Source organism: Carya illinoinensis, chromosome 10 (assembly GCF_018687715.1).
Source record: "Carya illinoinensis cultivar Pawnee chromosome 10, C.illinoinensisPawnee_v1, whole genome shotgun sequence".
In the NCBI taxonomy this organism is placed as follows: Eukaryota; Viridiplantae; Streptophyta; class Magnoliopsida; order Fagales; family Juglandaceae; genus Carya; species Carya illinoinensis.
Genome location: NC_056761.1, coordinates 1000322 through 1027525, shown reverse-complemented (window position 1 = coordinate 1027525; position 27204 = coordinate 1000322). Strand labels below are relative to the sequence as shown.

Genomic DNA, 27204 nt, shown 5'->3' with positions numbered 1-27204 from the left:
GATTTAAGAAATTAACCTCTGAAATGGAATAAAATAACTATTTCATAATTTAATTAAGGAGAGAGATCTAGAATTTTTTTTTTTTTTAATAAATGAATTAAATGCATGTCGAGTAGGAAAAGTCGAGTGAGCCGCCAGCCATTGCTTAAAGGTTCAGAGTCAAAGAAGAGGTTGAAACTCGGAAGCCGCTCTTTTTTTTTTTTCATTTTAGCATTTAGTCGGTGGAAGAAAAAATATTTACAATCATAAAATATGTAAATATTATAAAGAAAAATTTTATTTATAGTTCCTATTTAAAAATTATATGTGCATACCTTTTATTAAAAGAAAAAAATTTTATTTAAAAGAAATATTTTAATAATTTAAAAAATAAAATTATATATCTGCATTGTAATTTTTAAATAAAAATTATATATAACATTATTTTATTATAAAATCTCTTTTATAAAAGTAAATAAGAAGTTTTTATAAAAAAATTAATTTTTTAATAATAAATCTCGTCATTTTCTAAAGGAATTACACACAGTTTCTCACTCTACGTCCATATCTATCGTTACCCCCCATCCGAAATTCCAAATCCTAAAGCAAAACCAAACGAAATTTGTTTGCGTTTTGCTTTCGTATTCTTTTGACCAAAAGAAAGAAAAGAAGATTTATTTTTTTGTGCACTCAAAACCTCTTTATTTTTTGTTAGTCAATATTTTCAAACTCTATACATCATATTCTTTAAATTTTTTAATATTTTTTTTAAAAATAATAAAAGAAAAAAAAATGTGGTATACTGGTATAGCAAGATTGTGTGGAAGCAGAAGGTCGTATAGATTTTTTGTTTTTGGCTATCTGTCTTCTTTCAAACCATAAAAAAAATAAAATTGCTATATGCCTGTATCTTCTCTCCAAAAAGCGGAGTGTCCAAAGTCCACCAAACCAAGCGAAACCAGTGAAACCACCCAGCGCCAGTCAACAGGTTGAAACTCCTCTCCCTCTGATCTCTCCAGAATTTTCCACTCTAAAAAATATCTAATTTTGTTAAGAGCTTCCCTTATAAAACCTCTTGTTTCGACTACTTTGTCTTCAACATTCTCTCCTTCTCTTTCTAAATTCTCTCTCACTTTGTTTTCTGTAAGATGCCACAAGTTGACCTGGACACCCTAGTTTCAGCCCGCGCCGGAGGCTCTGATCGGAAAATAGCCTGTGAAACTCTCGCTGACGGAGATCACCACCCAGATCAACCCGAGGTCACTCCGGATTTGCCTCCCGACTCCTTCTGGTTATCCAAAGACGCAGAGTTCGACTGGTTCGACCAGCACGCCTTTTACGAAAGGAAAGATTCTGCCAGAGGAAACTCCAATTCGACGAACTTGAATCCCAGTTTGAACCCGGGTTCCAACTCCAGTTCTCAGCGGTTCTCTAAGAACTTGAAGTCCAAAGCTTCCATTATCGGTTTACCAAAGCCTCAGAAGTCTTGTTACGTCGACGCTAAAAACCGTCGGTGTTGCAAACCGGGAAACACTCGCTTGTTTCCGAAGAGGTCCGGCTCGGTTGTAAAATCGGAGGCTCAACTGGTCGAGCCGTCGTCGCCAAAGGTTTCATGTATGGGAAGGGTTAGATCGAAGAGAGACCGTAGTCGCAGATTGAGAAATCGGCAGCGATCCTCTGAGCCGGCGACGAAAAAAGAACAGCCCTTTGTGAAACGGAAAACCGGGTTCTTCGCCAGTTTTCGGGCTATTTTCCGGTCCGGTTCCAGAGAAAAGACGGAGCGTAAAATCGACGAGCCACAGGCCGAATCGCCTCCGAGAAAGAGCGCGACGGTTGGAGCGCGACACAGTACGGCGTCCGATATCGACTTGTCATATGCAGAGTCGCTACCGAGAACGAGCGTCTCTGAGATTGAACCGTTCGGTTTGGGTGGCATGAAGCGGTTCAAGTCCGGTAGGAAGTCCGACGCGTGGGCTGGAGAGCTGGCTTGATCTGATTCTTTTGAATCTCACCGGTGGGGCGACGGCTAGTTTTGTGGGCCCAACTATGCAAGTTGGCGTAGGCGTAGCGGTCGCGACTGGGAGTCTCAGGTGGGCCCTTTCATGTGTACTAATCGGTCGTTAAAATGATGTGGCACTTTGAATAACGGTTTCCCCCTCCTCTGTGGGTGACAGGTAATAGTTAATTGAGTTTTTTTTACACGTTTTGTTTCCTCTCTCTCTCTCTGTTTTTTTTTTTTTCTTCAGCATAATGTGATGTAAATATGTATGGGTGTTCAGGGATGAGCAGATGTAAATTCTTCGTTGTCATTGTCTCACTAATGAAATTCGATTTTGGTGGGAATTGTTCAAACGAGTTGTGTTTTTTGGATTAAAATAATTAAAATTTTATTACGTACAAGTAAAGTCACACACTAATCTGCATATTAATATTAATTCATTCATACTTAAAATTTAAATTAATATTATTTTTAATAAAATTTATTTTTTGACCAATCATATTAAATTGTTGCACAGATTAATGTATAATTGTGTTTGTAACTAGATTTTTCTAAATAATTATGTTCTTTATCTTCAAATTTGTAAATTTATTATTCCTACTATTAATATATCGAATATTGACTGATTTTTAATTTATGATTATATCTTTAAAAATTTAAAAGGTATAATTATTTAAAAATCGTATAAGTATTTTAGTTTATTAAAAAATTTTCTAAAAATTTAAAATACATTCTAAATTATTTAAAAAAGTACTTTTAAGGAAAAGCATCATCAAATATATTTTTTAGTTTATTTGAGATTAAAAATGTTTTAATATATAACACTTAAACAACCTAATTTTTCTATTAAAGAACTTTTATATCTATTTAAGTACTTTTTACGACTCTAACCACAATCTCAAATAGGTTCCTAGTAAAGTACGTACTTTATATGATGTAATTTGATTTAAAAAATAAATTTTAAAATTAAAATTTTATAAATTAAAATTTATCATTTAAATAATATAAAATGTATACTTTATAGTCTATACACTAGCGTGAGAATGAAATAATTTATGTGACCAATCTGTGTTAGCATATGGGGTTACTGTCACGCAGTTTTGTACTCCATTAATGTTTCATTTTCAAGGGTACATTTTAGTCGTCGCTCACGCCTCGTGACCTTTCTTGATGGTGCTGGCCTTCACTGTTGAGTCATGGGTGAGAGGGGGCATGGCGTTAGCGGAGTCAAGAATATCTTTTTAAACAATTGACTGATAATATCATAACATGCAAATACATATTGATCTATCGCTTTTTATATGACTCTTTTATTATTATTATTATTATTTATGCGAATATAGCAAACTAATATTGTAAACGCGATTTTGGTAGACCATGTGGCTCCGCCACCGGCTCCATTGGACTGCTAACGTGGATGCTACCGTGTGAATTGCCTAGAATGTTGACTAGACTTGGCATCTTCCCTCTCTCTCGTTCCTTACGAAAGTGGCTACTTTAGCTGCCATCACGTGGTTAAATATTTTTCTACATATATTATAGAAAAGGAAAATAAAAAATTAGATAAATTTAAGATAAGTATAAAAATAATATATTTTTGAATCGTGGTCGGTAGAATCCATTTCTTTTCAAATGAAATACCGTAGTTAATACTGTATCTAACATTATTATATAAAAATCGTTTCCTCACCTATATTTTAGAATTTCTTTAGAAAGAAAAAGTTAAGAGAATTGAAGAAAATGGAATTGACATAATCATTCCTGTATGCAAGACTGAAGCTACCATGCGTGCCGAAGAGAATTCATTTTTCTAGGCACTGCATGAACTACATAGGAACATATACACGATATAAATAATATATATGTTGTACTTGATTATAAGATTAGTTCATAATATACATGATGCATGAAGTAGAAAACATAAATGCAGCAGCTCTTTCGATGAGTGGTGAAGATGGATGCATGGTGTAATTAAACTTGTTTGCCGCCAAGCTCATCGTATAGCTCAATCAGGCGCCCATTCAATGGCCGTACTGGCCTCGAGTTCTCCTTGCAATTAGACACCAATGGCTTCTTCAGTGCCTCTATTTGATCCTTGGAGATTGATCTCACCTGCACATTTGTCCAAAACCGTCGGTGTTTGGGTGAGTTTAAGAGCTGACATTGAAGAACAGAGTCCTTCGTGCAATCATCTTACAAATCAAGTTTTTTTTTTTTTTAAATCTTAATCACTTAGATGAAAGAACATTTAAAATATATTTCATCAACGTGATTAAGAGAAATGATTAGGAATGAAATGAATACTGGGATCATCGACATGAAGAAAATAATTTATACCTTGCCGAGAATATTCCACATGATCTTCTCGGTGCATGGGGGAGTGGTGAGAGAACCGTAGTATCTGTAATATTTGCGGGTCTTCCGCATCAGCCACCTGGTGTTGAAGTATCCAAGAGGGATATGAGCTTCTTCGTGCTCTGCACACTTTTCCTTGGCCAGTTCATCCAAATTTCCCTTTATCTGCAACGTGAACGTACCGTAATAAACTTCACCATTCGAATTCATTCATCGTTTAGGTTTGGAATAATTTGCTTGAGTTTTCTTTCATCTGAGCTATGAAATGAAATGTACCTTAGAAAGAAGAGGATCGGGATCACCATATCTGTAGAGGGTTGACACAACTGCGAAGCTGCCGTCATCTGCCTCGTGGACCATATGCATCTCCACAGGAAATCTGTGGTTATCAAATGTCTCTTAATTTTTGCAGGCACTTACCGTAGTAAATGACAGAAAAACAGAAAGTTCTAGCGAGAAAGAGAGAGAGATCATACCTATGTCCATCAATCTGGTGCTCGGAAGGAGAATGCCAGTGCATATGCTTGAAGGTGAAGTTCTTCCCATCTGCAACCAACACTCCCAAATGTCCCCCAAAATTGATCTGCAGAGGCAATTAGGGCATCAATTATGCAACAAAAGAATTTGAGAAAATTTCATACCTCAAATTGATTATATTATTTAACTCTTCAGCTCTTAACTAATTGGTTTTACTTAATTAATCCATCCAACCAATTGCAGATATTAAAAGAGCTACTTGCTCTGTGTCTTTCAATTCTTGGCAAGCAGCTTCAACAATACAAGATGGAAATATCCGATTCCTTTGATACAAGACTCCATGTGTCAGGCTCATTCGTTTTTGTCCCAAGTAGCCGATGCCAAGTTTGCTTGCATATTTGGATGAATAATTATCTCTGCACTTGAAAATAGTTTAATCTTTTTGGGTTAAATGCTCTGATCGACGAACGCTTCTTTGATATTCTGGCATCAAGTTTTACATTTAGGGCTTATTGGTACTCATGCATCCCTATATATAGTTGCTTGCGACATTCTAGGCTACTATAATCAATATCAAACGAATTAAAGAAGATGCAGAGAAGATCATAGATTTGGAAGTTTGAGACCAAACCGCAATGTTAAACCCGTTGTTGACCAGAGTGGCATTTGCGGGACCATAGTCTCTGATCAAGGGTTTCATGTTCTTGTTACGCACAACTTTGTCCTTCACAATGTCCACAGGAGATTGCCATTTCCCGTTTGAGCATGAAGAGTATTTTGAGCTCAATTCTCCCCAATGGTCAGGGCCATTCTTGCCTCCATAACCAAATATCCCAAGTACCTCTGGTGGGAAATTTTCAAACGTGGAATACATTAGTAACCTCTGAACAAACTTCCAAAAACATCAAAGAGAATCATTGGAAATGAAAACGTCGAGGAACCAAAACCCATCAGAGCAATAAAAAAAAAAAAAAATCATTTCTTCTCAGAAACATAAAACTTTTTCCACAATAGAAGAATGAATGACAACGATTCAAAGATTTGTAGATAAGCATGTTGGGGGAGAAAAAGAGAGTCAGAGATCATACGCTCCTCATTAGCCGAAGTGCCTACGATCAGCAATGCGATCGCGAAAACCGAGAAGGAAACTGTAGGGGTCATTGTTACTGCTGAATTATCTGGGTAACAAATGCCCCGTTCCTCCTTTACAAAAGAGAAACGACTGGGGTGATTAATATAATTAATTCCATGGACATGCTTCTTCCTTACCCACCATAGTAAAATGGCTACATTTAGAATTAGAGAGAATTTTTCAGCTAAATTTGGATGTGTTTCCTCAAACCTCTGGCTATGATTCTTCCCCACCCCAATCACCAGTACTCGTTGTGCTTTATTTAGCCACATTCTCTGCTAAATTTGGCCGTCTTTCCTCGAAACTCGAGGAGCACCTTAGCGCTATCCGTGTTATCTTGTGTTGATTCATGTTGTCTCCGTAAGTTTAGTTCTGTTCAGGGAAGAAAAAAAAAAAAAAAAAACCATGAGACCTCCATTCTTCTACCTTTACGTCCTCCAATATACGACAGATCGCTATAGATAGGTAATCTTTTTTTTTTTTTTTCCTTTCTTTCTTTCTTTCATTTTTTTTTTTTCAAAGAAGAAGAAGAAGAAGAAGAAGATATCGAAAGGTTATAACTAAGGCAAAACTTGGTCCATATAAAATACATTAATAAAAATAATGGAAAATTACCGGATAATGACATAATGTCATCAACCACATGTATAGTACACAGGCTGCACCAAATAGAGGTACTTCATTTCACTAGAAAGACGATTATCATATTCAATTACATCATCTTATCGGTTGATCAAGGTACCCGTCCATGCCGTCACAAGAAAAACGAAGAAATATACTGATGCAAATGAGAAAAAAGAACAAAAACTTAAAAATCCTATGGAATTCTCTGCTTATTGAAGAGCATAAGTTGCTCTTATATACTCCACAATTTCTGCACTTTCAAACATTTGCACCCCAGTATTAGGATCTTCTAGATAAGGTACCTGTTAACAACTGTATTAGAATTTGTCTTGTATACGATGCCATGTCATGCATCAATAAAATAAATACTTCTCAGAGACGACATAAATTAAGACTCTTTTGTCTGAAAGAATTAAAAATACCTGAAAATGTCCGGCTTTCTCATACAGCATCTGTCGTTTTGGGCTGCCACGGGCACAACTAAACAGAGAAATAGTATTAGTCACATCTGATACAACTCCCTTTAAAGTGATCAAACTCACTTTCCATCACAGAAAGTAATTAAGCACAAGGCTTGCCAAATCCAGTTTAGATGAGAGCAAAATATACTCAATGTATTGAGGTTCAAATGTGCAGACATATTGTTAAGAGACATATATGGTCAATGTTTAGAGAGAGAGAGAGAGAGAGAGAGAGTTCGGATATTACTAGTAAAACATGGAATACTTAAACGGAATACAGATGATTGACAACTACAAATGATTAGAGACTTGTAATCCAATATTTCGAGTGAGTACTAAGATTTTCTTTTTTCTTGTTTTCATCAAATCAACTTCACATGTATAGTTGGTATCATAATTTCATAATCAATACAAGTATAAATCATAGCTAGTTATCTGGTGCCAATATGCATGGTTAAAGAAAATAGGCACGTGAATATGTTAAACAAAACCAATACAAAAATACATTTATGCGAACCCTACAGATCACTGTAAATGGACTTTACTTGCGAAGTAAATGTGGCAGCTCTAACTCTACAAGTACTTCACGCACAAGTTTGCAGAAGGGGGACCCCTGGAATGAAAGAATAAATATTTCAAATAAGTACACACAGTAGGTATATTGCCTACACTATTATCAAGTCATAGTATTCTAACTAGGCAACAAAGAGATTGCTTATGAATTCAAATCCAAACATAAACATAGCTTTATAGTTTATAAACCTCATATGCCCATATTTCAAGTGGTTTAGGCGGCAGTTTTGATGGAGCATGAGAAGACCCCTGAGCGAAATATGAGAGATGATCAGATTATACTAGATATAAATTACATTGTAAATAACAAAATCAAAATAATGATGATCTAACATTTACATAATTACATTAGAAATAATTGAACTACATTACATGGAACATACATGTGAAAAGAGATTCTCCTAGAAACACTAGCAATGAGTTTGAATTTATTTTACCTTCCCCATGCGACCAATCATAGCAAAGCCAGCAGTCAAAGTCTGCAGCAGAAAATGCAGAAAGTAATCAACATTATACTTCCAAAATCACTTCATAAAGATGAGAAGAATCATTAGCAGAAGCAACAAACACTAACCGTTAGTAGACCAAGTGACAACATGAAAGGAACACTTCCATCACCTACGCAAAAGAGACCAACAGATCTAATTATAAACTGCCAGTGGTGTGGTATACAGTTATAACGCTCAATGCATAAGAAAGCAAATAGTAAATAGTAGTTGTACTTTATCCCTCATTCAAGAGTTTCACATTATGCGAAAAAACAGTTGAGGTGGTACCTAACAAGGTATGGAAGGAAAAACCTCGTCTAGACCAGGACAATGTGTCAAATGAAAACAATTTAGAACTTCTTGAGGATCTTTTCTACTTTCAAGTATTCTTTTATGCAAATGAAGATAAAATTCAGATTTCCAAATATGGTGTTGTACACGAGTAATATATACCCCTCTTGTTAATGTGCAACATACTGATTATCAATGGAAAACAACCAAAATTGAAATACACCATTTGGGAGCAAATAAATATGACCGTAAATACCATATTTTCCAACCAGATACTTGATTATATCATCTGATTCATACATCGCAACACCTGTGTTTGGATCCACCTGCAACAAGAGAGATATTTGCAGCTTAGCTTCCACTTTAGTCACCTTGGTTTTCTTTATTAATCATACAAATCTCTAATCAGTCCACTTTGTATTCCTTAATTTTTCCTTGTTAAAAACATTGGCATGAGCTCCTGGCACCAGAAATTCTCAAACCAGTTTCCAATCTCACTTGTGACTGCATCAGCCTTCAGAAATCATAGTCTCAAGATCTGATGACTAAGCATGTCAAAAAGAAGCTATGGAAAACCAGAGACTGATTATGTGGAAATGAAAAGTTAGTTTTAACTTATTTTGTGGTTCTCATTTCTCAATCATGTTCCAATGGACTTTCTCAAGACATCAACAACTTAGGATTTCTCTTGCTTCTGATTTAACTTGTGTACTCTTTTTCCTTTTTTGCTTTTTGATAAGTAACATGTGGGTACTCTTTTCCTTCTTGGAAGGGAGGATGAGAGCAATAAAATAAGAACCCAATACCAAATAATAATAATAACAATAAAAATAATTCTAACCATGTAAGGGAACTGTTGTTTTCCACCCATCTGAGAAACTTTGGGGCGAAAGTTTGGACCATTTTTTGGGCAAGGATAAAATAGGACATCGAGATCCAACACTGCAATGATTTCCCTAACCTGTACAAAACTGAATTGTAAGTCCAAAGCATAAAGGAGTCACAGCGAAGTAATTTCAGATAAAATAAACCAATCGAGATATTTCTATTGGATCACGTGAAAAAACACATATATGATGCTCCTAAGGCCCAATGTTTATAGGGATGTTAAACAACAGACTAGGGTCATGTCCAACCACATTCTCAAGAAGCTGAGCATTTGTTTTATTCGTGCCCAGCAACCTCAAAAGTCTTGTGTCTTTAAGATTAAATTTGCTATTACGGTCTGATCCTAAAATCACAAGATACAACTTTAAGAGCTCAACTTAATTGGCTCAAATCATTCAGATTTGATATGTGACACACCATCAAAGATTTATGTGGCAGTTGAAACTGTCCAAAGCTATGTGATAGTGTAGTCATGTGCATGAAGTGTGAGGTAGTTTCAGTTGGGTTATTATTTCCATCATATATGTTTAAGTGTTTAACAAAATTATGCAGTAGAAAGGTGAAATAATTTATACAGAAATTAAAATATCGCTTAGAATCAAATGGAAATCCAAGGGGATTGATGTTACCTTCCGACAAAATGGACAGCTTTAGGTGATCCAATATATAGAAAGTGGAAAGAAATATGCCGTTAGTCTTTATCCATCACAAAGGCAATAGAAAGTCATCGTTGGTGAATGAAATGAAAGAAGATAAAAGGCCTATAAAGGAAAGTCAGCTTCAAGGTAGTTCACTGCCTACTAAATCCAGAAGACAAGAAAATGATACCTTTCAAATTCATATATCTCAATAGGCTTCTCTGGTCGAGGACCCAATTTTGAAGTCTCTTTTACCTTGAAATCTGTTATTTGACCCAAGAAGGAAAAAATCAGGAAGAGAGAAAAGACATATATCATACAGAGTTTTAGGATCTCATTTCAGATTTTTTTTTTTTGGTAAGTAATAAGATCTTTCATTGATATAAAGATAGGCATAGCCCAAGTACACTAGAGGTATACAAAGGCATACACCATTTAAGAACTAGAAACAAATACAAGGAAATCATGTAAGTTGAGACCATTCAAATCTAAAGCAATGGTCCACAAAAACAAAGTCTTCCAGAAAGAACTCCGAAACTCTTCCAAGGAACGTTCATGATCCTCAAAATGTCTCTCGTTTCGTTGTCTCCAAATACACCAAAAAATACTTATAGGGACCATCTTCCAAATAACCGCGATTTGTGGTGTCCTAGTAAGACCTCTCCAACAAGCTAAAAGTTCTACCACCCTGCCTGGCATTACCCATACTATTCCCAGCTGACTGTAAAAATAGTTCCAGATATCTCTAGCAAACTCGCAATAAAGAAGTAGATGATCCGCTGTTTCACCACTATTTTTGCACAAACAGCACCAATCCGTGATTATAAGGCCCCGTTTTCTAAGATTATCAATAGTCAATATCTTCCCTAAAGCAGCTGTCGAGACAAAGAAAGCGGCTTTGGTGGGTGCTTTACTCCTCCAAATGTTCTTCCAAGGGAAATTATGCCTGTGTAGCCTGGTAATAGAATCATAAAAAGAGCTAATCGAGAATTTCCCTGTCCTAGAGGGTTTCCACATTATCACATCTTCAGTTATGGCAGCAATAGAAGTGTTATATATCAAATTAAGAAAATCCACCAGAATATTCACTTCCCAATCATGTGCATCCCGGGTAAGACTAATGTTCCACTCTTGTGAACCTTGATGGATTACCTGCAGATCAGCCACAATGGCTTCTTTTTCCCTTGCAATACTGAAAATTATGGTATAAGCATCCTTCAAAGCCGTGTCTCCCACCCATGTATCCTTCCAAAAACTGACCCTACCTCCATCCCCCATGCACAACCGTGTATTAATAACAAAAGAGTCCAACCTTTCCGTATGAACTTCCACAACCCCACTCCATAGGACCCCCTTCCCTCCTTTGAAGCCCCCCCCCCCCCCCCCCCCCCCCTTCTCTCTTCTCTTCTTCGGTTCACTACAATACTTCGAGTCGATCTCCCCTTTCCATAAGGCTCCCCTCTCATAGTTATAACGCCACAACCATTTACCTAGTAATGCCTTATTGAAAGCCCTCACATTCTAAACCCCCAATCCACCATCTCTCAAAGGGGTGCAAACCTTGTCCCATCCCACTAAATGAAACTTATACTCATCTCCTATTCCACCCCATAAAAAATCACATTGGAGTTTCTCTATTCTATTTGCAATGCTAGCAGGAAGGGGAAATAAGGATAAGTAATATGTGGGGAGATTGGATAAGGTATTCTTAATAAGAGAGATCCGCCCCCCTTTTGATAAATACAACCTTTTCCACCCGGCCAACCTACACTCAATTTTTTCCAAGACCCCCTCCCAAATGGACTTAGCTTTGATATCAACAACCAGAAAAGACATAGCCAACAAGTATTGGCATTTAAAAGTAGAATCAATATATGAGAGTTTCCAGAGTAAAAGCCTGTGAACTGAAGTTTGGTCATACCGAGCAAGCCAGAAGTTGCATCATTCTAAAATGTCTAAAATGTAATACACACACACATATATATGTATGTATATAAAATTAAACTTTAGGGAGATAAAAGTATCTTGAAAGAAAATAGAAAAATTCCTCTTCTTTTGTAAACCACTAACACTACCTAATCAAGACTGTTGGTAGCACATATAGCATAAGCATGCCAAAAAATTCCTAAGTGGAGCCTAGGAAAAGGTTGCCGTTAAATAATATTCGTTTAAACATATTATAGTTCTGAATAGGGCCCCATTTACATGCATATAAACTTATGACGTCATATAATAGCTCGAAATTCAAAATATCCATTTTCTACTTGTCATGTGAACCTTTGCTACTACAAGCAATTTAATTACAAGTACACCAATGCAACTTTATAGATATCAAAGCAGTAACCATAATAAAAGTCAAGCTACCGGCAAAATCAAGAGCATACTGGCCAGACGGAAACTCATTCTTGGAAACTAAGGAAACAGAATACCTGCCACAAAAGGAACAAAATTAGGAAAACCCCGTCAAGTGTCCACAACTCCATTTTAAAAGATATGATATGCATGATAAAACACTTTCGTCAGTGCAGAGTGTTACACGTTTTTTCAAATGCTAACATGACTTGATTTTGAGGCTAGATTTCTAGGGTTTGCTAAATAATGGCGCCAGATGGTCTTTTTAATTTAGTCTGTATAATAATAAAGGGATCTGAATAACCCCTTGCGTGTTTCCTTCGAATATTTTAATAATCCAACTCTCAATCCCTTCAAATTCGGATGAATTCTGCTTAGTGCTTAACAGCTAGTCGCTTGAAACCCCTTCGTGATCTCTACTTAATAAATCTTTCATACATTCATTTTTTAAGGTAGATAACTCACACCGTTAGCAAGGAAACAAATTGACTTCACATTTTCAGTTAAGGTTCCTCCACAATTCAATGGACAAAAACAAAGATTTTGCATTTTAGTCCAGGCTCTAGAAATTATTTACGCCCATTCAACTCAAAATGTCAAAAGCTGGAAAACAAAAATTAACGCAAAAAGACTAGCAATTAGTTTTGATTTTCTTTCATTTTATTTTATTTTTCTCAGCAAGCAATTAATACCAAGACATCCAAAACGAAAAAAAAAAAAAGGCTAATAAAATAAAATAAAGAGCAGAAAGAAGACTGCATACCCGGAAACAAAAACACCTGTCCCGAGCCGGAACGGCAAGGCAAGAGAAGCCCCGAGTATGTCCCATGTCTTATCGGGTCTCACGCCGAACCGCTTCGGCTCTGGCGGCTTGAAATCAGGTGGAGGAACAAATGTTACAGACGATGACGAAAGGCCTTGTTTTTGTTCCTGTTCGGTGGTCACAGAAGTGGAAGTGAGCGGGGTTTCAGATGAGCTTGATGTTGCTCTAATGGAGACTGTGCTCTTGGGTGCTCTGAGGAACGGAAGCGTCCTGAGAAGTGGGCTTTGTGGGAGGTTGAGAGCTGTCGCCATGGTTTTCTGAGCCGCTGGGGGGGGGGGGGGGGGGGTGTGTGGGTTGTTGTGGTGGTGTTTGGCGAGGACTGAGTGGTGGGAGAGCAAGAGGTTTTTTGGTGGTTTCTTTGTTCAAGATCGTGGATTTTTATGGGACTTGGTAGGCTTGGCTTATAGGTGGACGAGAATGAAGAATGCGACTGCTAATACAGTTAAAAAGTTACCTTCCAGATTTAAATGTTTGCGCGGAGTGCCAGAGCCATTTAAATCTGGTTAAACAGCATTATTTATCAGTTCAGCGAGAGTAATAATACAAGAAATTAAAAAAGAAAGACACAGACAAAACAAGAAGACAGGCAACACAAACGAAAAGAACTTCGACTCTGCGAGTAGACAAACATAAAGTGGTGCTAAAGTTGGCCTATTCTGTCTTCGTGTTTGCCCCAATCAATTTCCATATCCACGAGAATCCCCACTGACAAGTCCTGATCGAAGCCCTTGGACGGTTTTGTCTAATGAATAGCTGGTCCTCGAAGCTGTGGACCTTAACTGTCATAGGTCGTCATCCTATCCTACTGACGTTTTAAACATGCACTAATAGGAAGAAACATCAAGCTTTATTTACGATTGTTCTGTCTAGATCGTAACGAGGAAACCATTAAGGAAAAATATAGTTACAAATATAATTATGTACTAATCTATGCATCAATATGATGTGATTAATCAAAAAATAGATTTTATTGAAAACAGTGTTGATTTAAATTTTAAGTATGAATAAATCAGTATTAGTACACAAATTAGTACACTGTGACTGTACTTATATGTAGTAAAACTCAACCATTAATGCGTTGATACATCTTATCATTCACGAAGATTGAAGCAGGAAGACAAGTTGCCTTCTGCTGATTCTTGGAGGTTATGCTGCAGAGCCTGATGTTCTGCAGTTATGCAGAGAAAATGAAATTGGGAGGCTTATTAGATGCAGAAATGCTTTGAGACCCGAATTTAGATCCACAATTTGTGTCCAGAATGCTCTTTTTTTTTTTTTTTAGTGATTAAGAAAAACATTTTTATATAGATATTATAATTTTTTATTTTTTTAAACGAAATAAACAAAACTGCCTGTTCCAAACTTCCATAACTGTATCTAGTGCAGTCACATCATCAGAGAAAAAGACGGGTTTTTTTATTTTAATTCTTTTGCCCCACTAATTTCTTCAAGCCGTCAATCTCTTTAAGCTTCACAAATTCTTGATTGACTAGAGAGAGAGAGAGAGAGAGAGAGGGAGGGGGAGTATTGTCGGGTAGAACATAGACTTTTTTCTTTCACGAGTACAGCTGAATTTTACCTATCCAAAAAAGAAGTTAAAAGCTGAATTCTCTTTTGGAATACATTGCTTTTGAAGATGTGAAAAATGAACATGGAAGTGAAAAATAGACAAACAAAACAATAGAAGACGCCCAGGAAAAAAAACACTAAACTGTCAAAGGCTCCTCCTGGAAATGCCATGCAACGACGTCTTTGTATGCCAGGGTGCCACCAAATATATCCAGAGCACTGCCCACGGTAACATCCACGCGTCCCACACCGGCTACTTTAATCGTTTCTAAATCAGCCATCACCCTCACACCACCAGCATAAGTCACGGGAATCTGGCACCAAACCAATGATATATAGGTAAAATTCAGGCATGAGTTCAAGTTTTCTTTGTCCATTTAGGTAATGCCCATGAATTTATTTGAGTCAATTACTAGATGGAAGTGATTTTGGAAAATCCAATGCTCCAGGCAAATTCAATTTCCGAATTAGCAACAAAGAAATGAGAAGGTAGCAAGATAATCTGAAAATTAAATGACAAAAAAATAATCACAAACTTCAGCTACACACCGGTGAATACTTCCCAAGCAATGTCACGAGTTTTTCATCGATTCCAAGCCTGTAACAACAAAAACAATAGGAATCAAATTATCTTGAATAAGTTTTCTTGAAAGAATGGACATATGCGATCTCTATTGTCAATTAATCTTTTTCTTCTTTCTCTGACTAACCATCTGGTACCCTACCGTCACATTCTCTTATAAATGTCATAATATCTGAAGATGACTAGACACTTCTCAAAACCAAGTATGGGAGTTAGAAAGTTTAACGTATAGGAAAAACACTGCGATTAAATCAGAGATAGCAGCATGTAAGACGTACCTTTTCCCTTCAACATCAACGCCATGGACCAGAAACTCATCTGCATAGCAGGCTAGAAACTCCAATATTTTCTCATCAAGATATACATCAGTGAACTTCTGCCATCTATCAGTAACAATTGCATATTTACCTTCCTGCAAATCAAACACAGCATATAAAAGATGATAATTGGAACTCAAAAACAAAGACGAATGGGGAGGTGGACACTCATAAAAGAAAATCAAATTTATTATTTTGATTCTGATTCCTAATGCACAACCCTTATTGTGTAAATTGTTATCTTTTCTTATCCTTACTTACACTAGACCATCTGACCCTTGAGCAACTGTAAATAATTAAAAAAAAATATGGCACAAAACCTTGTTCAAACTCAAGTTTGTAACATGTCACAAATTCCTGCCTGAGGATATTTTCCATTGAAACCTCAAGCTGGAACCCAATTACCCAATGCATAAATGTAACACATTGTAAAATTGCTTTAATACCTTCATTCTGCAGCTAAGGTCCAAGACAAGCCTCTGCTTTCCAACAACATGAACAAGATCTTTAAGCCTTTCAAGATCCATTTGTCCATCGTTGAATACATACTGTGATGAAACCAAGATGTAAGTTTTCTTTCTTTCTTTCTTTTGATAGGTAAAACCAAGATGTAAGTAAAAGGGATCAATTTATACATGAAATTTTTTGTGTAGATTAACCTTGGCATTAAGTTCCATGAAAAACGATCTTAGTGAGGAGTTATACAAAACTATATGTGAATTCCTTTCCAGATACTTTCTTTAACAAGCACTGTCAAAGTATATGACTCTGTTCATGAGCATCATGATTACTCGATGTCCAGTTTCATCATTTGTGCAATTTCCAGATATAGATTACGTAAAACCTCAAACAAAACGGTTAAGGATATAAAACTTATATTCTATCCTCCCACCCCTTCAGTAGTCATTTATAGATATTCATTCCATCCCGCTCAGCACCAATAACCCAATACATCTGACACTTGGAAGGTTTTAGGTAATTCACAGGGAATTTATGTATTATCTTCTAGAATTGCATGCAAAAAGAGAACCATATCGTTTTGGTAGCTTTTACATAATTCACAGGGAACTCATAACTTATAGAAGACATGAAGATATAGTTCCTACCATGACAATAATTGGGTTTCTGATCAGCAACTTTCATTTCAAGAGTATCATTATTTTTTGCTCTTTTTTTTTTTTGGGGGGGGGGGGGGGGGGGGGGGGATATACAGTGTTTCACCATTGTAGTTAACTTGCCATATCTAAGGCTCCAATAGGCCACCCTAACATTTAAAAAATCTCACATCCAAATCTATGCAGAAGAAGAAGAAAATTATAATACATGCAAAATTCAGTAAGAGAGAGATTAGAAATTATATTAAGTCATCCAACTATTATATTTGTGTTTCTGTATAGAGGTCAGAAGAAGTATAGAGAAAAAGTTATAACATACTGATGTGACAATGACATGACTAGCTCCTTCCTCTATGTAACTCAGAGAATTGTCAGAATTGATTCCACCCCCAACTTGCAAGCCGCCTACTTTTACACGTCCTCGCAGTAAGTTCAGCAGAGGAAAAGTCTGTAAGTTTTAAACTTATAATCAATTCTAGAGCTTAAAGGAACCGCAACCTGATCTCAGGTGCTCAAGTTCCATTGGTTCAATGTCTTTACATGAGGAAATTTTTTTTTAATCGGTATCTTTACATGAGGAACTTAAAGTGGTGTAAATGCAAAACCACATTCCAAACATGTATGGAAGTCCTGAGAACAAAAATGATAAGCAAAGAAAATGTTTCCACTAATTAGTGAAGATACTAGACATACATGTAGGTGAAATACAGTAGCTCTAAACTAAACAAAGGCAATTTCAGAAAGCCGCAATACATTCCTCGACGAGATCGCCAAACCCTCGTGATGACATATCTAAATTGTGAAACCAAGATTGCCAAATCTAAGAACAATGAATATAGTATTGTTGCTTAAAAAAATCTAGAATCCTAAATAAACTAAAACAAAGAATGAGGAGCTGAAAAAATAATTGTTTTCTAAAATCCATCCCCATCTCCAGCCTGATGTACAGCTCATTAAATATACAAGATCCAGATGCATTCTAGTTAAACCAAGAGAAAAACCCAAAGAGGTTTAGCCTCTGTTTTGAAGACTTATCATCAATAACTATAATTTACATCAATTCAATTGAAAATAAACAAAATAGCACCCAATAGAACCAGTCAAAGAAAGCAACCACGAACATATATCAGAAGAGAGCAGACAAATTCACCAGGATAAGTGTGCAATGCTTCAATGGCTGCACTTCTACTCAAAGGATCTGCTCCAAGCATGATTACATGACCTCCAGTAAGTCCATCTTCTTTGTATAAATTGGCATACTCGGCCGCCGACTTGTCCGATTCAAAATTGGTCACAAGAGTTGACCCATCCTCCTTCAAATCCCGAAGGGTTGACCCAACAATTTGTTTCACTTTTCCCTGGAAACCATATTTGAACCCGAGAATGAGTGAGAAAGCACTCCAAAGGTCCGATCTTAAAAGAAGTACTGCACCCCTGCGTGAAAGTAGCAAAATGCAGCACTCGTACAGTATATATTTATTCTAGCTGACCTTGACAACCACATATAATGATACCATTTACAGTCAGCCTAAATCCCCAATAGTATCGTAAACAGAAAAAAAAAAAAAAAAAAAAAAAAAAAAAAAAAAAAGCATTTTTTTTAGACAAACGATTTGTAATAGACAACCTAATCCTTGGTCATAAATAATAAAAGCCGATATATTAAAACCGAAGTGTCGCTAAAACGTGTCCCCTTAAAATTTTGCCAACACCTCAAGTTCAGCAAGCAAATTGACAGAAAGAGCATTTTTCATTTTTATAGTTTTGGGTACCTTGTGTATATCAATGCAAGGCCGGAAACGAACCGCACACCTGACGGAAAACCTTGAAAAACCTACATCAAATTAATAATAATAACGAGAAGCAATAAATTGACAACTCAGAAAGACTTAAAAGAAAAATAGTCAAACCTAAGTTACTTACTGGAAACTGGAGAATGAATCGTAGTGATGATTCTTTGTGTGCTTCGGCAATAGAAAGAGCCGAAAGGATGGAGCGAACTCAAGTCGGAGGTTGAGGTTGTACGGAAGTTTAGTGCCATCATGATGTGCCCAATTGTTACAGGTATCAAGAAGAAAGGCTTACTTCTTCAGAAGTTGAGACTGAAGGCTCGCGAATGCACTTCCGACAACTTCTTTCCCAATAGAGGGCTCCGCTCCGACGAATTGACAACTAGTGGGCACCGTTTTGCTCACAAAGGCAACTAATAGTGGTATAATTTGTCAATTACATAAGAAACTCACAAAATTATATAATAGTGGTATACGCCCTCCCACGAGACCCACGGTATAATATTGGTTTATAATCCAATCAAGGGGGTTATAGATAGTATGACATAATATGAAGATGATGTCTTAAATTATAATATGATAAAGAATTTTTAAATAAGAATGTTTATGAAAATTTCGCTCTGTGTTTTGATGACATGTTTTGATTCTGTATTTTGAAAGCAAATATTTTGATTTAGGATTTTGAAAGTAAATATTTTGTTCTGTATTTTGAATTATGTAAATGCTTATATTTATATATTTGTATATGTTCTCTGCTTATTAAATTGTTAACAATTCACACTTTATTTCTATAATATTTTTTAAATAATTTAAATATTTCAGTTGAGAATCAAGATTATGAAACATGAGTGAAATGATTTAAGCATAGAAGGTTTTTTATGAGTATTGCGAATTTTATTACGAAATTTTGTCGTGTTATGATAATTTGGTATTTTGAGAGATTGATTATATGAATGTAGTTGGTTTGAAACAATAATTTTTGTATGGCATTAAGAATTTGAAGTCTATAAATATATTGTTTGAATATAATTTTAAGTGATAGAAAGTAACTCTTCTACCCTTCTGGGACCGGGGTATTGAGGACTTATCGAGGTCCATTTACATGGTGTATAAAAAATAAGGGCTTAAGTTGAAAAAAGCAAAAAGGCATTCTTTAGGAAAAGAAAACCAAAAAACTACCAAGTATAAATAAAATTAGCAATTTAATTAAACGTTTTATCTTTATGTTTTAATTTTAAATAAGATAAAAAAAAATATAATTGTTGATTTCATAAGCTTAATGATATTTATTGTTTTAATTTTTATTTACTAAAAACATAGCATGGTAGTTAATGACTAGGTGGGAACAATGTTTGTTTAATTGAGTGAGATAAGATTTTTAATAAAAAGAATATGAATTTTTACAAAATAAAATAAAATTAACTAATGCATAATTTAATGCATAAAAATGTAAATTTTAGAAAATATTTTTAGATAATGATGAGTTAATGATGTATAATATTTTTCAATAGGTATATTCTGACCGGATATTATAATGGTTAATCTACGCTTGTAGTTAAATTATATTTTAGTTTAAAATCAAATATACAACATTATATGTATACTTGTAGATATTACGTACGTTCGGATTTTTTTTTTCCTCTCGTCTTTTTTCTCTAGCCTGTTCGTTTGTTTTTTTTTCTCTTTTTATAAATGTAAATAAATACAATATAGAGATGAAATGTTACAAAGCATAAAAGTTGTTTACTATTGTATAAGTAGCACTTTTTTTCCATCTTTTCTTTTTTTAATTTTCTTTTGGGATATGGGAACTATTTTAGTAAGTATTTTGAAACTGCATTTGATACTGCATGTTTTATATCACAAAGTAATTAGTAATTAATGTGATTGCAATATATATAAATATGTTCCGATCAACCCACATATATAGAAAAATAAAAATATCAGCTAGCACATCTTGATCATATAATCTTTGTGCTTATAAATTAATTCATATGCTTTGCATGCATGTCTTTTAATTAACAATTAATACTTATGGTATTAGAAGATCAAGGGGTAAAAACGTAGAAGTAAAAGCAGAGTTTTTTATTAGTTTAAAAGTAAAAACAACTTAGAAGCAAAAACGTAACTACACAACAAAAAAAGAAAATTACTATTCATTACTATTCATATAAAATATATACACTTATTATAATATAATAGATATATTTATATATATATATATTTATATGTATGCTTAATCAATTAATCATAACATCAAACTTATAAGAAAAGATCTACATAAAAATATACTATTATTCAACAATCCATTGCACAATCCATCAATATGCATGATAGTTTTATTTCATAAAAAGTTATTAAGTTTTTTTTTTAATTTAATTTTTATTTTTTTATTTAGTTAAAATTTTGAAATTTACTGTACCTTTTAACATACACTAAATTGTAAAATAGTTGTAGAAAATATTGTGTATGTATTATTAATTTTCTTTTTCCTTTCTAGTCGAACACATTAAATATGATTTAACCATTGTCGTGCAATAAAAAAAAATAGAAATGATATTTGCAGTATTGAAGTGTGTAAATTTTGCATTTTTTAAAAAAAATATTTAGAACCTGGGTAGAAAAATATTATTGTGAAAGAAATAATCAAGTTTTGAAAAATATTTTTAAAAGTTAAAAAAAATGGTAGGAATTTTGATACTCAACCTGCCTACTTTTGTACTTTTTTGGGGGGGGGGGAGGGGGGTGGGGTTGTTTTAATATTGGGAGTTGAATGAGTAATGCAACTATCAAATTTCAAAACAATGGGGTCGAATGGAATCAGTGTTGCTTAGACCCTCACCTAACTACTATGAGATATTTCTCATTTTTACATTTTGAGACACTGTTCAATTGATCTCAAGCTTAGAAATATTAAAAATTATTAAAATAATTATTTAATTAAGATTAAACACAAAAAAAAAAAGAATTATATGTATTAGAAGATCAAGGGGCAAAAATGTAAAAGTAAAAGTAAAATTTTTTATTAGTTTAAAAGTAAAAGCAATTTAAAGGTAAAAATGTAACTACTTAACAAAAACAAAAAAATTAATATTTAATGCTATTCATGTAGAATAGACACTTATTATAATAGATAGATATGGTCTTATAGGAATAGAAGTTTCGTGCTTTGGAGGCTGAAAGTTGAAACCACAGAACACATACTGTAGGAGTGCCCTTCTGGTGTGGGGGTAATTGTTTGAAAAATTTGACTTTCTATGCATTTCCAACAAAGACTCTCTACTGAAGATAAAGAAATTCTCTGGTATTTAGACATTCTTTTGATCACCCTCTGCATTTAATTGATCAAGCAAAGAGATATCTAGCAGAATTTCAACATTTGCAACACCATTTTCTTTCTACTCTGCATCAACAAAAAACACCTCCTGGATGGCAAGTGCCACAAAGGAGTTATGTTGAAGCCAATTGGGATATAGTTGTAGCAAAGGAAAATGGAAAGGTCGGTGCTGGGATTGGGATTTACACAGGTGATGTTTGAAGAAGATACAAAACAAATTGTCGATGCTATTAATAGTGCATATGAGGATATTAGTGGTTGTGATCATATCATTTCATATATTAAGTTGTTATTGTTCTCTTTTCAAACTTGGTCAAAAAGGCTTACTAATCAAATGGCTCATGACTTACTACTCGAAATGATAGCTACAGTCGTTAACGTGCAAGTGCTGTACATAAAACAAAAGAAGAGAAGCAAAAGGATATGTATCTTCAATGTTCAACCTCAGGATCGACTTGCAATCAGAAATTATAGCAACTTTGGCAATATGATGGATGCAAATTAAGCAAATGCAACACATTAAGGAAACGAATGGCGGCCATTGACCAAGAGTGTCCGATCCAGGTTGTCCTAAAAAAGGGTCTGCAGTTGCCGAAAACGTCTATGGACGGCGTTCGTGGACACTTGGCAATGGACTGAGACGGGTGGCTGTTAGTAAAAGATAAACATAGAGTTTCCTACTTCAATACTTAGTAAATTGCGGTTAACAATGTTCCCTATATAATCAAATCAGCCTATTTCTGCACATACGGTCTGAAACATCCTCCTTTTAACATATGTTTATCAAAATCCCCCCTACCCGTGTCTTAAAAGAGAAGCACTCAACAGCTCATTGGATTTGGAGCTCTCCTTTCTCCTTTCCTTCCTTCGAAAATCGACAGTTATCACAAAGTTTAGGTGATCTCTCTTTCAATCCTTTCATGTAAGATCATTTTATGAAACTTAATGCATTCAGATCCTAACATTATTTTCTGGGAAACAAATAAGATATGGCAATCAATTTAATCATTATTTTTTATTTGGATTGTGTCAACAATCCAAATGGGTTTTTTGGTTAATTTAACAAAAAAAAAAAAAAAAAAGAAGAGAAAGAATGGGTTTAGATTTGAGAAGGAACAAACAAATATATAGTAATTAATGAGCTAGCGAACCCAGAAAAGTATGCTACAGTTTCAATGGCTGGAAGAGAATCCTCAGGAGATCATTGTGAAGACCTTCACTCAGCCTTTTATTTTTATTCATCTCTTCCTAATCAGTGTTCTGCAGACCTATTATGATGACTTCATAGACCTTGGAATGTTTAGCGAGAGGAGGAACAATTAGGATCAAAAGTAGTTGCATTGCATTGGTATAACAAAGTGCTGATTGACAATATTGTTCTAACAGATCTAGCATCCAAATAAAAATGTTGTCCCTTGTTTTGTTGATGAATTCTAACTAGAAATAATTCATGTTTACATAAAACAGGTGTTCACCAACAAAAGTGATGTCACGTTTTTGGATTGCCCTTATTCTATATGGCTTGGCAGCCGTTCACAACCATATTGGCACAGCAGTAGCAGACTTTGATGGTTTAGGTGTTTGCTATGGAACGTCAGGAACCGACATCCCCGACCCAAGAACTACAGTTCAAGTCTGCCATAGCTATGGTTTCAAGAAAATCAGACTTTTCAAGCCTGATCTTCAGATGATGGATGCTCTAATCAACCAAAATATTGCGGTGAGTATTGGCATTGGAAATGATGAATTACCTAAAATTGGAACTGCTCTGAGCAGTGCGGAAGAATGGTATTCCACGAATGTGAAGCCCTACATTTCTAAAATCGCCATTGAATATATCGTCGTCGGAAACGAGGCCATTCCAGGTCCCTACGCCAAGTGGGTTGCATATGCAGTGAGAAACTTAAAGCAAGTGCTCTTGCAGTCAGACCAAGATAGTATAAAGGTGACTACGGCGGTGTCGACGTCGGTTTTGGGAGCAACAATTCCACCTTCAAGGGGTATATTTAAGGCTGAGACGAGACAGATGATGGGAGACGTGATCCAAAGCATATCCGAGGGTAGGTCTGCACCAGTACTTATGGTGCATGCCTATCCATATCGTTACCATGCAGCAGGTCTCATTCGACAAGATTTCGCGACATTCTCCGGACACAAACCTCTTTATCACGACAATGGCACAAATTATTGGAACATGCTGGACGTGTTGGTGGATGCTTTTTATTCTGCATTGGCGAAAGAGACCGGGGGTAGAATTAAATTGCGTTTAGTTGTGGGTGCGAGTGGTTGGCCTTCTGCTGGGAACGGAAGATTCACGACTCCCGCAGTTGCAGCCACTTACAATCAGAATTTTATGAGACGAGTAGTCAGGCGACAGGGAACTCCGGCTCAACCAGAAAATTTCGTTGATGGTTTTATATATGCATTGTTCAATGAAAATAAAAAAAACGCAGGTCCTGACCAACATTATGGGCTTCTCAATACCGACAAAACACCTGTTTATCATTTTGTAGTTCCTCAATCCCCAATGCATCCTCCCACTATTAAATGATATCCTGAATCTTAGGACTGATGCAAAGATGGATATAACAACTTGAAATATGTATTCAAATGCGAACTCTAGGAAGATCCTATAGAATTCTGGAGGATTTTGATGCTATTCATGAAAGCAGCTAATAACGCATTCAGAGTGCTACCTTTTGCTTGTTTTCATATGCTTTGTAAATTGTAATCAAGCTTCCATCTAATAAATTGTAAGAAAAAGAAAAATTGCAGTGCAAGTAATATGGAGAAATCGGTGATCACACAAAATACTTGACCATCTGGATTTCTTTCTGCTTGAAACCACATTTCTCGTAAAATGCCCTGTTCTCCAAACTGCAGTCGAGAATCACCTTATAGCATCCCATCGAGCGAGCATGATCCGCGAGGAACCCAATTACTTTCTTGCCTAATTGCATCCCCCGAGCATTGGAGTCAACCACAACATCTTCGATGTGCCCAACTTTCCCACAATTTCTCAGAAACTTTTTTTCGATGAACACGCTCCCAGTTGCAATGATCTTGCCAGAAGATTCATCTTCTACGACACAAATAACGTGGTCATCTCCAAGGGAGCTGATCTCACGAAATCGATTCTCGAAATCCTTGTCAGATATGGAGTCACAAACGGTTAGCTGCCGCAGTAGCTCTACGAAACCCTTGCTTTTGTCTGAGATCTCTAGTCTTCGTACTTCAAACTTCTGCTCTCCGCTGGAAGAGTGACTGCCCTGCATCTTTTTTCTTTTCCTTTATTCGCTTTCGATTCTGTTTTGTTACAGTCTGGAAAGATTCATTCGAGACAACAAGAAGAAAGCATTAGATCGGTATTGAATCGGTAATGAGTTCTCTATGCTGACAATTTTAATCAAAAAACAAAGACTTCGTTGAGAACTTTTTGATTGAACGGTGGACCCAAAAAGAGAGAAGGTAAGATTCGGGAGTTTACCTTTTGTCTCAGTTGCCGGACGGAATAGGGGCTTATACGTTAAGGAAGGCCAAGCGCTCGATAGAATGCCGAGAGGTCCTGACTCCTGGGAGACTAACCAAGACAGCCCCTGGCCCGAGTCCTGACTGGTGAGAACGACAAGCAGTTTAGTCGACATTGTGACCATGGGCCAAGTGGGCTTGGGCTATTTTCACAGGCCCAGATAATCATTGCTAAACATTATGGTGCATGGCGCCCTGAGAAAAAGGAAAGTCGGACAAAGAGAGAGATGGCGAGATCGCTGATTTAGCGCCTGGCGCCATAATTGGCTTGTCGAATCCAACAGAACCAGACGCTTCTAACTTCTGCTTCTCTGTCTTCTGCTTTCTACGAAGCCTCTACATCTTCTCCTTCGCCTTCTCCATCCCCATCTCCTTCCCCCGAGGCCATCCACCTGACCGAAAATTGCGTCCAAGTACTCACAAAGTTCCCTCCCCTTTTTGCCATTTCAGGAAAAGGCAATTTGGTTCTTTTTTCATATTTGATCTTTCCCCACGTTTTCTTCATTTTTACGGTGGGTCTTCCACCTTGGGATCGTTATGGGACTTCTTTGTTTAATGGATATTGCGTAGTTCGTCGATATCAATAGAGGAAAAAGGAATGAAGTACTGACAATTTTCAGTTTTTCGAGAAGAATAGGATATGGATTTTTATGCTTTGTCGTGTGATTAATGGAACGAAGAAGATTTGATTTTGATGGAGGTTGATAAAGATGCTCTTTTTTATTTTATTTTATTTATTTTTGACCTGGGGGGCGGGGGAGAGAACTTCATTCTTAATGAGCCAACGTTTATGCCTTCTCAAGTTGTGGGTCACTGTTGCGGAGAATGAAAGAGCTGCAAGCTGCTGAAGGGTCGACTAATGACAAGATGCTTAAATTGAGTGTGGAGACTGGGGGATGTTTGGGTTCCAATATGTGTTTGATGTGGATGACAAAAGCAGCTCAGATGACCGGCATGCGCGTATGCATCCGCGTTTGCTTACCTGTTTATATTCTAATTGAATGTTGAGCATTAAAAATGTCCTCGAGTTTGTAGGTTTTTGAGAGGGAAGGAATTAAGTTGGTGGTCGATAATATTAAAATGTTGGGGAGCTGATCTGTTCAGCTTTTGTGGTAAGTCGATTTGGACGTACACGTTGCATGTAACTTGTCATCCCGACATGGCAACTCCTTTCTTTGGAGAGAAGTGTGAAGTACCCTTTGTCCGAAGTTGATATCCTTTTTCAGTGATTCCTGTTCTATATTAATGTAAATCCTTAATACCAGTGACCACCTTGATCTTTGGTGCCTGGCCTGCTTCCGGACCTTACATGAGATAAACTCGATATGTTAATGCACAAATACATAACAACACTCGTAATAACCTAAACTATTGTATTGATGTCTCAAACGAGCTTAATCCTGAAAAAATGTTGAGTTCTATGGGTGCCTGTCTAATTTGACAATCTACTGCCTGTGTTATAAGGCCTAGATCGATGGCCAGTGTCAGCCAAAACAAAGCTACAAAATCCACATGGTGGAGACTCATACAAATCTCGATGTCCTCATAGATGTCTGCAGGTTGGTGATGATGGTTGTTTGGGTTGGACAAGACTTCATATTATGGCCATTTTTTGTTTTTAAGCTGGTCAGGTACTCCTGAAGTTCTGTCCTAATTGTGCCATGCATACTTCATCATGAAACATGGGTGATCATGCTGGTGCAGATCTACTTTTATGATCTTTATAGGTCAGCTCTTGTATTTTCATCTTCGTTAGCATCTTAATGGTAGACAAGTCATTCATTAACCATGCTTCGAGTTCGCATTTGGGACATGGGATTTGTTAGGTACGGTCACGCCTCTTAATCATGTCGAAGTCTCGCAAGCAATCGTAATATGTGTTGCT

The 27204-nt window shown here is 36.0% G+C and overlaps 6 protein-coding genes across 7 annotated transcripts; 2 read left to right on the top strand and 4 right to left on the bottom strand.

Moving 5' to 3' along the window:
- The first annotated feature begins 820 nt into the window (after nucleotides 1-820).
- LOC122280143 lies at nucleotides 821-2331 on the top strand. The gene is made up of 2 exons (XM_043091141.1): nucleotides 821-967; nucleotides 1128-2331. Exon 2 carries the CDS (start codon nucleotides 1128-1130, stop codon nucleotides 1968-1970), a length of 843 nt encoding a protein of 280 aa, XP_042947075.1. The 5' UTR covers nucleotides 821-967; the 3' UTR covers nucleotides 1971-2331.
- Nucleotides 2332-3709: 1378 nt separating this feature from the next.
- On the bottom strand, nucleotides 3710-6701 carry LOC122279057 (alpha carbonic anhydrase 1, chloroplastic-like). The gene is made up of 7 exons (XM_043089372.1): nucleotides 6558-6701; nucleotides 5899-6314; nucleotides 5442-5653; nucleotides 4810-4916; nucleotides 4610-4712; nucleotides 4316-4498; nucleotides 3710-4090 (listed from the first exon to the last, which is right to left on the bottom strand). The coding sequence occupies exons 2-7, from the start codon at nucleotides 6212-6214 to the stop codon at nucleotides 3950-3952; spliced, it is 1062 nt and encodes a 353-aa protein (XP_042945306.1). The 5' UTR covers nucleotides 6215-6314; nucleotides 6558-6701; the 3' UTR covers nucleotides 3710-3949.
- Nucleotides 6603-13619, bottom strand: LOC122279058. The gene is made up of 12 exons (XM_043089373.1): nucleotides 13021-13619; nucleotides 12270-12334; nucleotides 10096-10168; nucleotides 9897-9915; nucleotides 9221-9340; nucleotides 8636-8705; nucleotides 8175-8218; nucleotides 8038-8079; nucleotides 7790-7849; nucleotides 7573-7640; nucleotides 6989-7046; nucleotides 6603-6868 (listed from the first exon to the last, which is right to left on the bottom strand). The coding sequence occupies exons 1-12, from the start codon at nucleotides 13329-13331 to the stop codon at nucleotides 6776-6778; spliced, it is 1023 nt and encodes a 340-aa protein (XP_042945307.1). The 5' UTR covers nucleotides 13332-13619; the 3' UTR covers nucleotides 6603-6775.
- A 988-nt stretch (nucleotides 13620-14607) lies between these two features.
- Nucleotides 14608-18911, bottom strand: LOC122279059 (1-(5-phosphoribosyl)-5-[(5-phosphoribosylamino)methylideneamino] imidazole-4-carboxamide isomerase, chloroplastic-like). Of its 2 annotated transcripts, none has more exons than XM_043089374.1 (8): nucleotides 18588-18911; nucleotides 18437-18498; nucleotides 17786-18022; nucleotides 16984-17112; nucleotides 15996-16097; nucleotides 15511-15644; nucleotides 15199-15247; nucleotides 14608-14963 (listed from the first exon to the last, which is right to left on the bottom strand). In XM_043089374.1, the coding sequence occupies exons 1-8, from the start codon at nucleotides 18706-18708 to the stop codon at nucleotides 14787-14789; spliced, it is 1011 nt and encodes a 336-aa protein (XP_042945308.1). In that variant the 5' UTR covers nucleotides 18709-18911; the 3' UTR covers nucleotides 14608-14786. The 2 variants fall into 2 exon arrangements, with proteins under 2 accessions (XP_042945308.1, XP_042945309.1); XM_043089375.1 differs by having other exon boundaries at nucleotides 16984-17069; nucleotides 17815-18022; nucleotides 18588-18902.
- A 3627-nt stretch (nucleotides 18912-22538) lies between these two features.
- LOC122278303 (putative glucan endo-1,3-beta-glucosidase GVI) lies at nucleotides 22539-24486 on the top strand. The gene is made up of 2 exons (XM_043088490.1): nucleotides 22539-22688; nucleotides 23259-24486. Exon 2 carries the CDS (start codon nucleotides 23278-23280, stop codon nucleotides 24340-24342), a length of 1065 nt encoding a protein of 354 aa, XP_042944424.1. The 5' UTR covers nucleotides 22539-22688; nucleotides 23259-23277; the 3' UTR covers nucleotides 24343-24486.
- Nucleotides 24457-25417, bottom strand: LOC122278305 (glucosamine 6-phosphate N-acetyltransferase-like). Its single transcript, XM_043088491.1, has 2 exons — nucleotides 25279-25417; nucleotides 24457-25112 (listed from the first exon to the last, which is right to left on the bottom strand). The coding sequence occupies exon 2, from the start codon at nucleotides 25064-25066 to the stop codon at nucleotides 24593-24595; it is 474 nt and encodes a 157-aa protein (XP_042944425.1). The 5' UTR covers nucleotides 25067-25112; nucleotides 25279-25417; the 3' UTR covers nucleotides 24457-24592.
- Between the last annotated feature and the right edge of the window lie 1787 nt (nucleotides 25418-27204).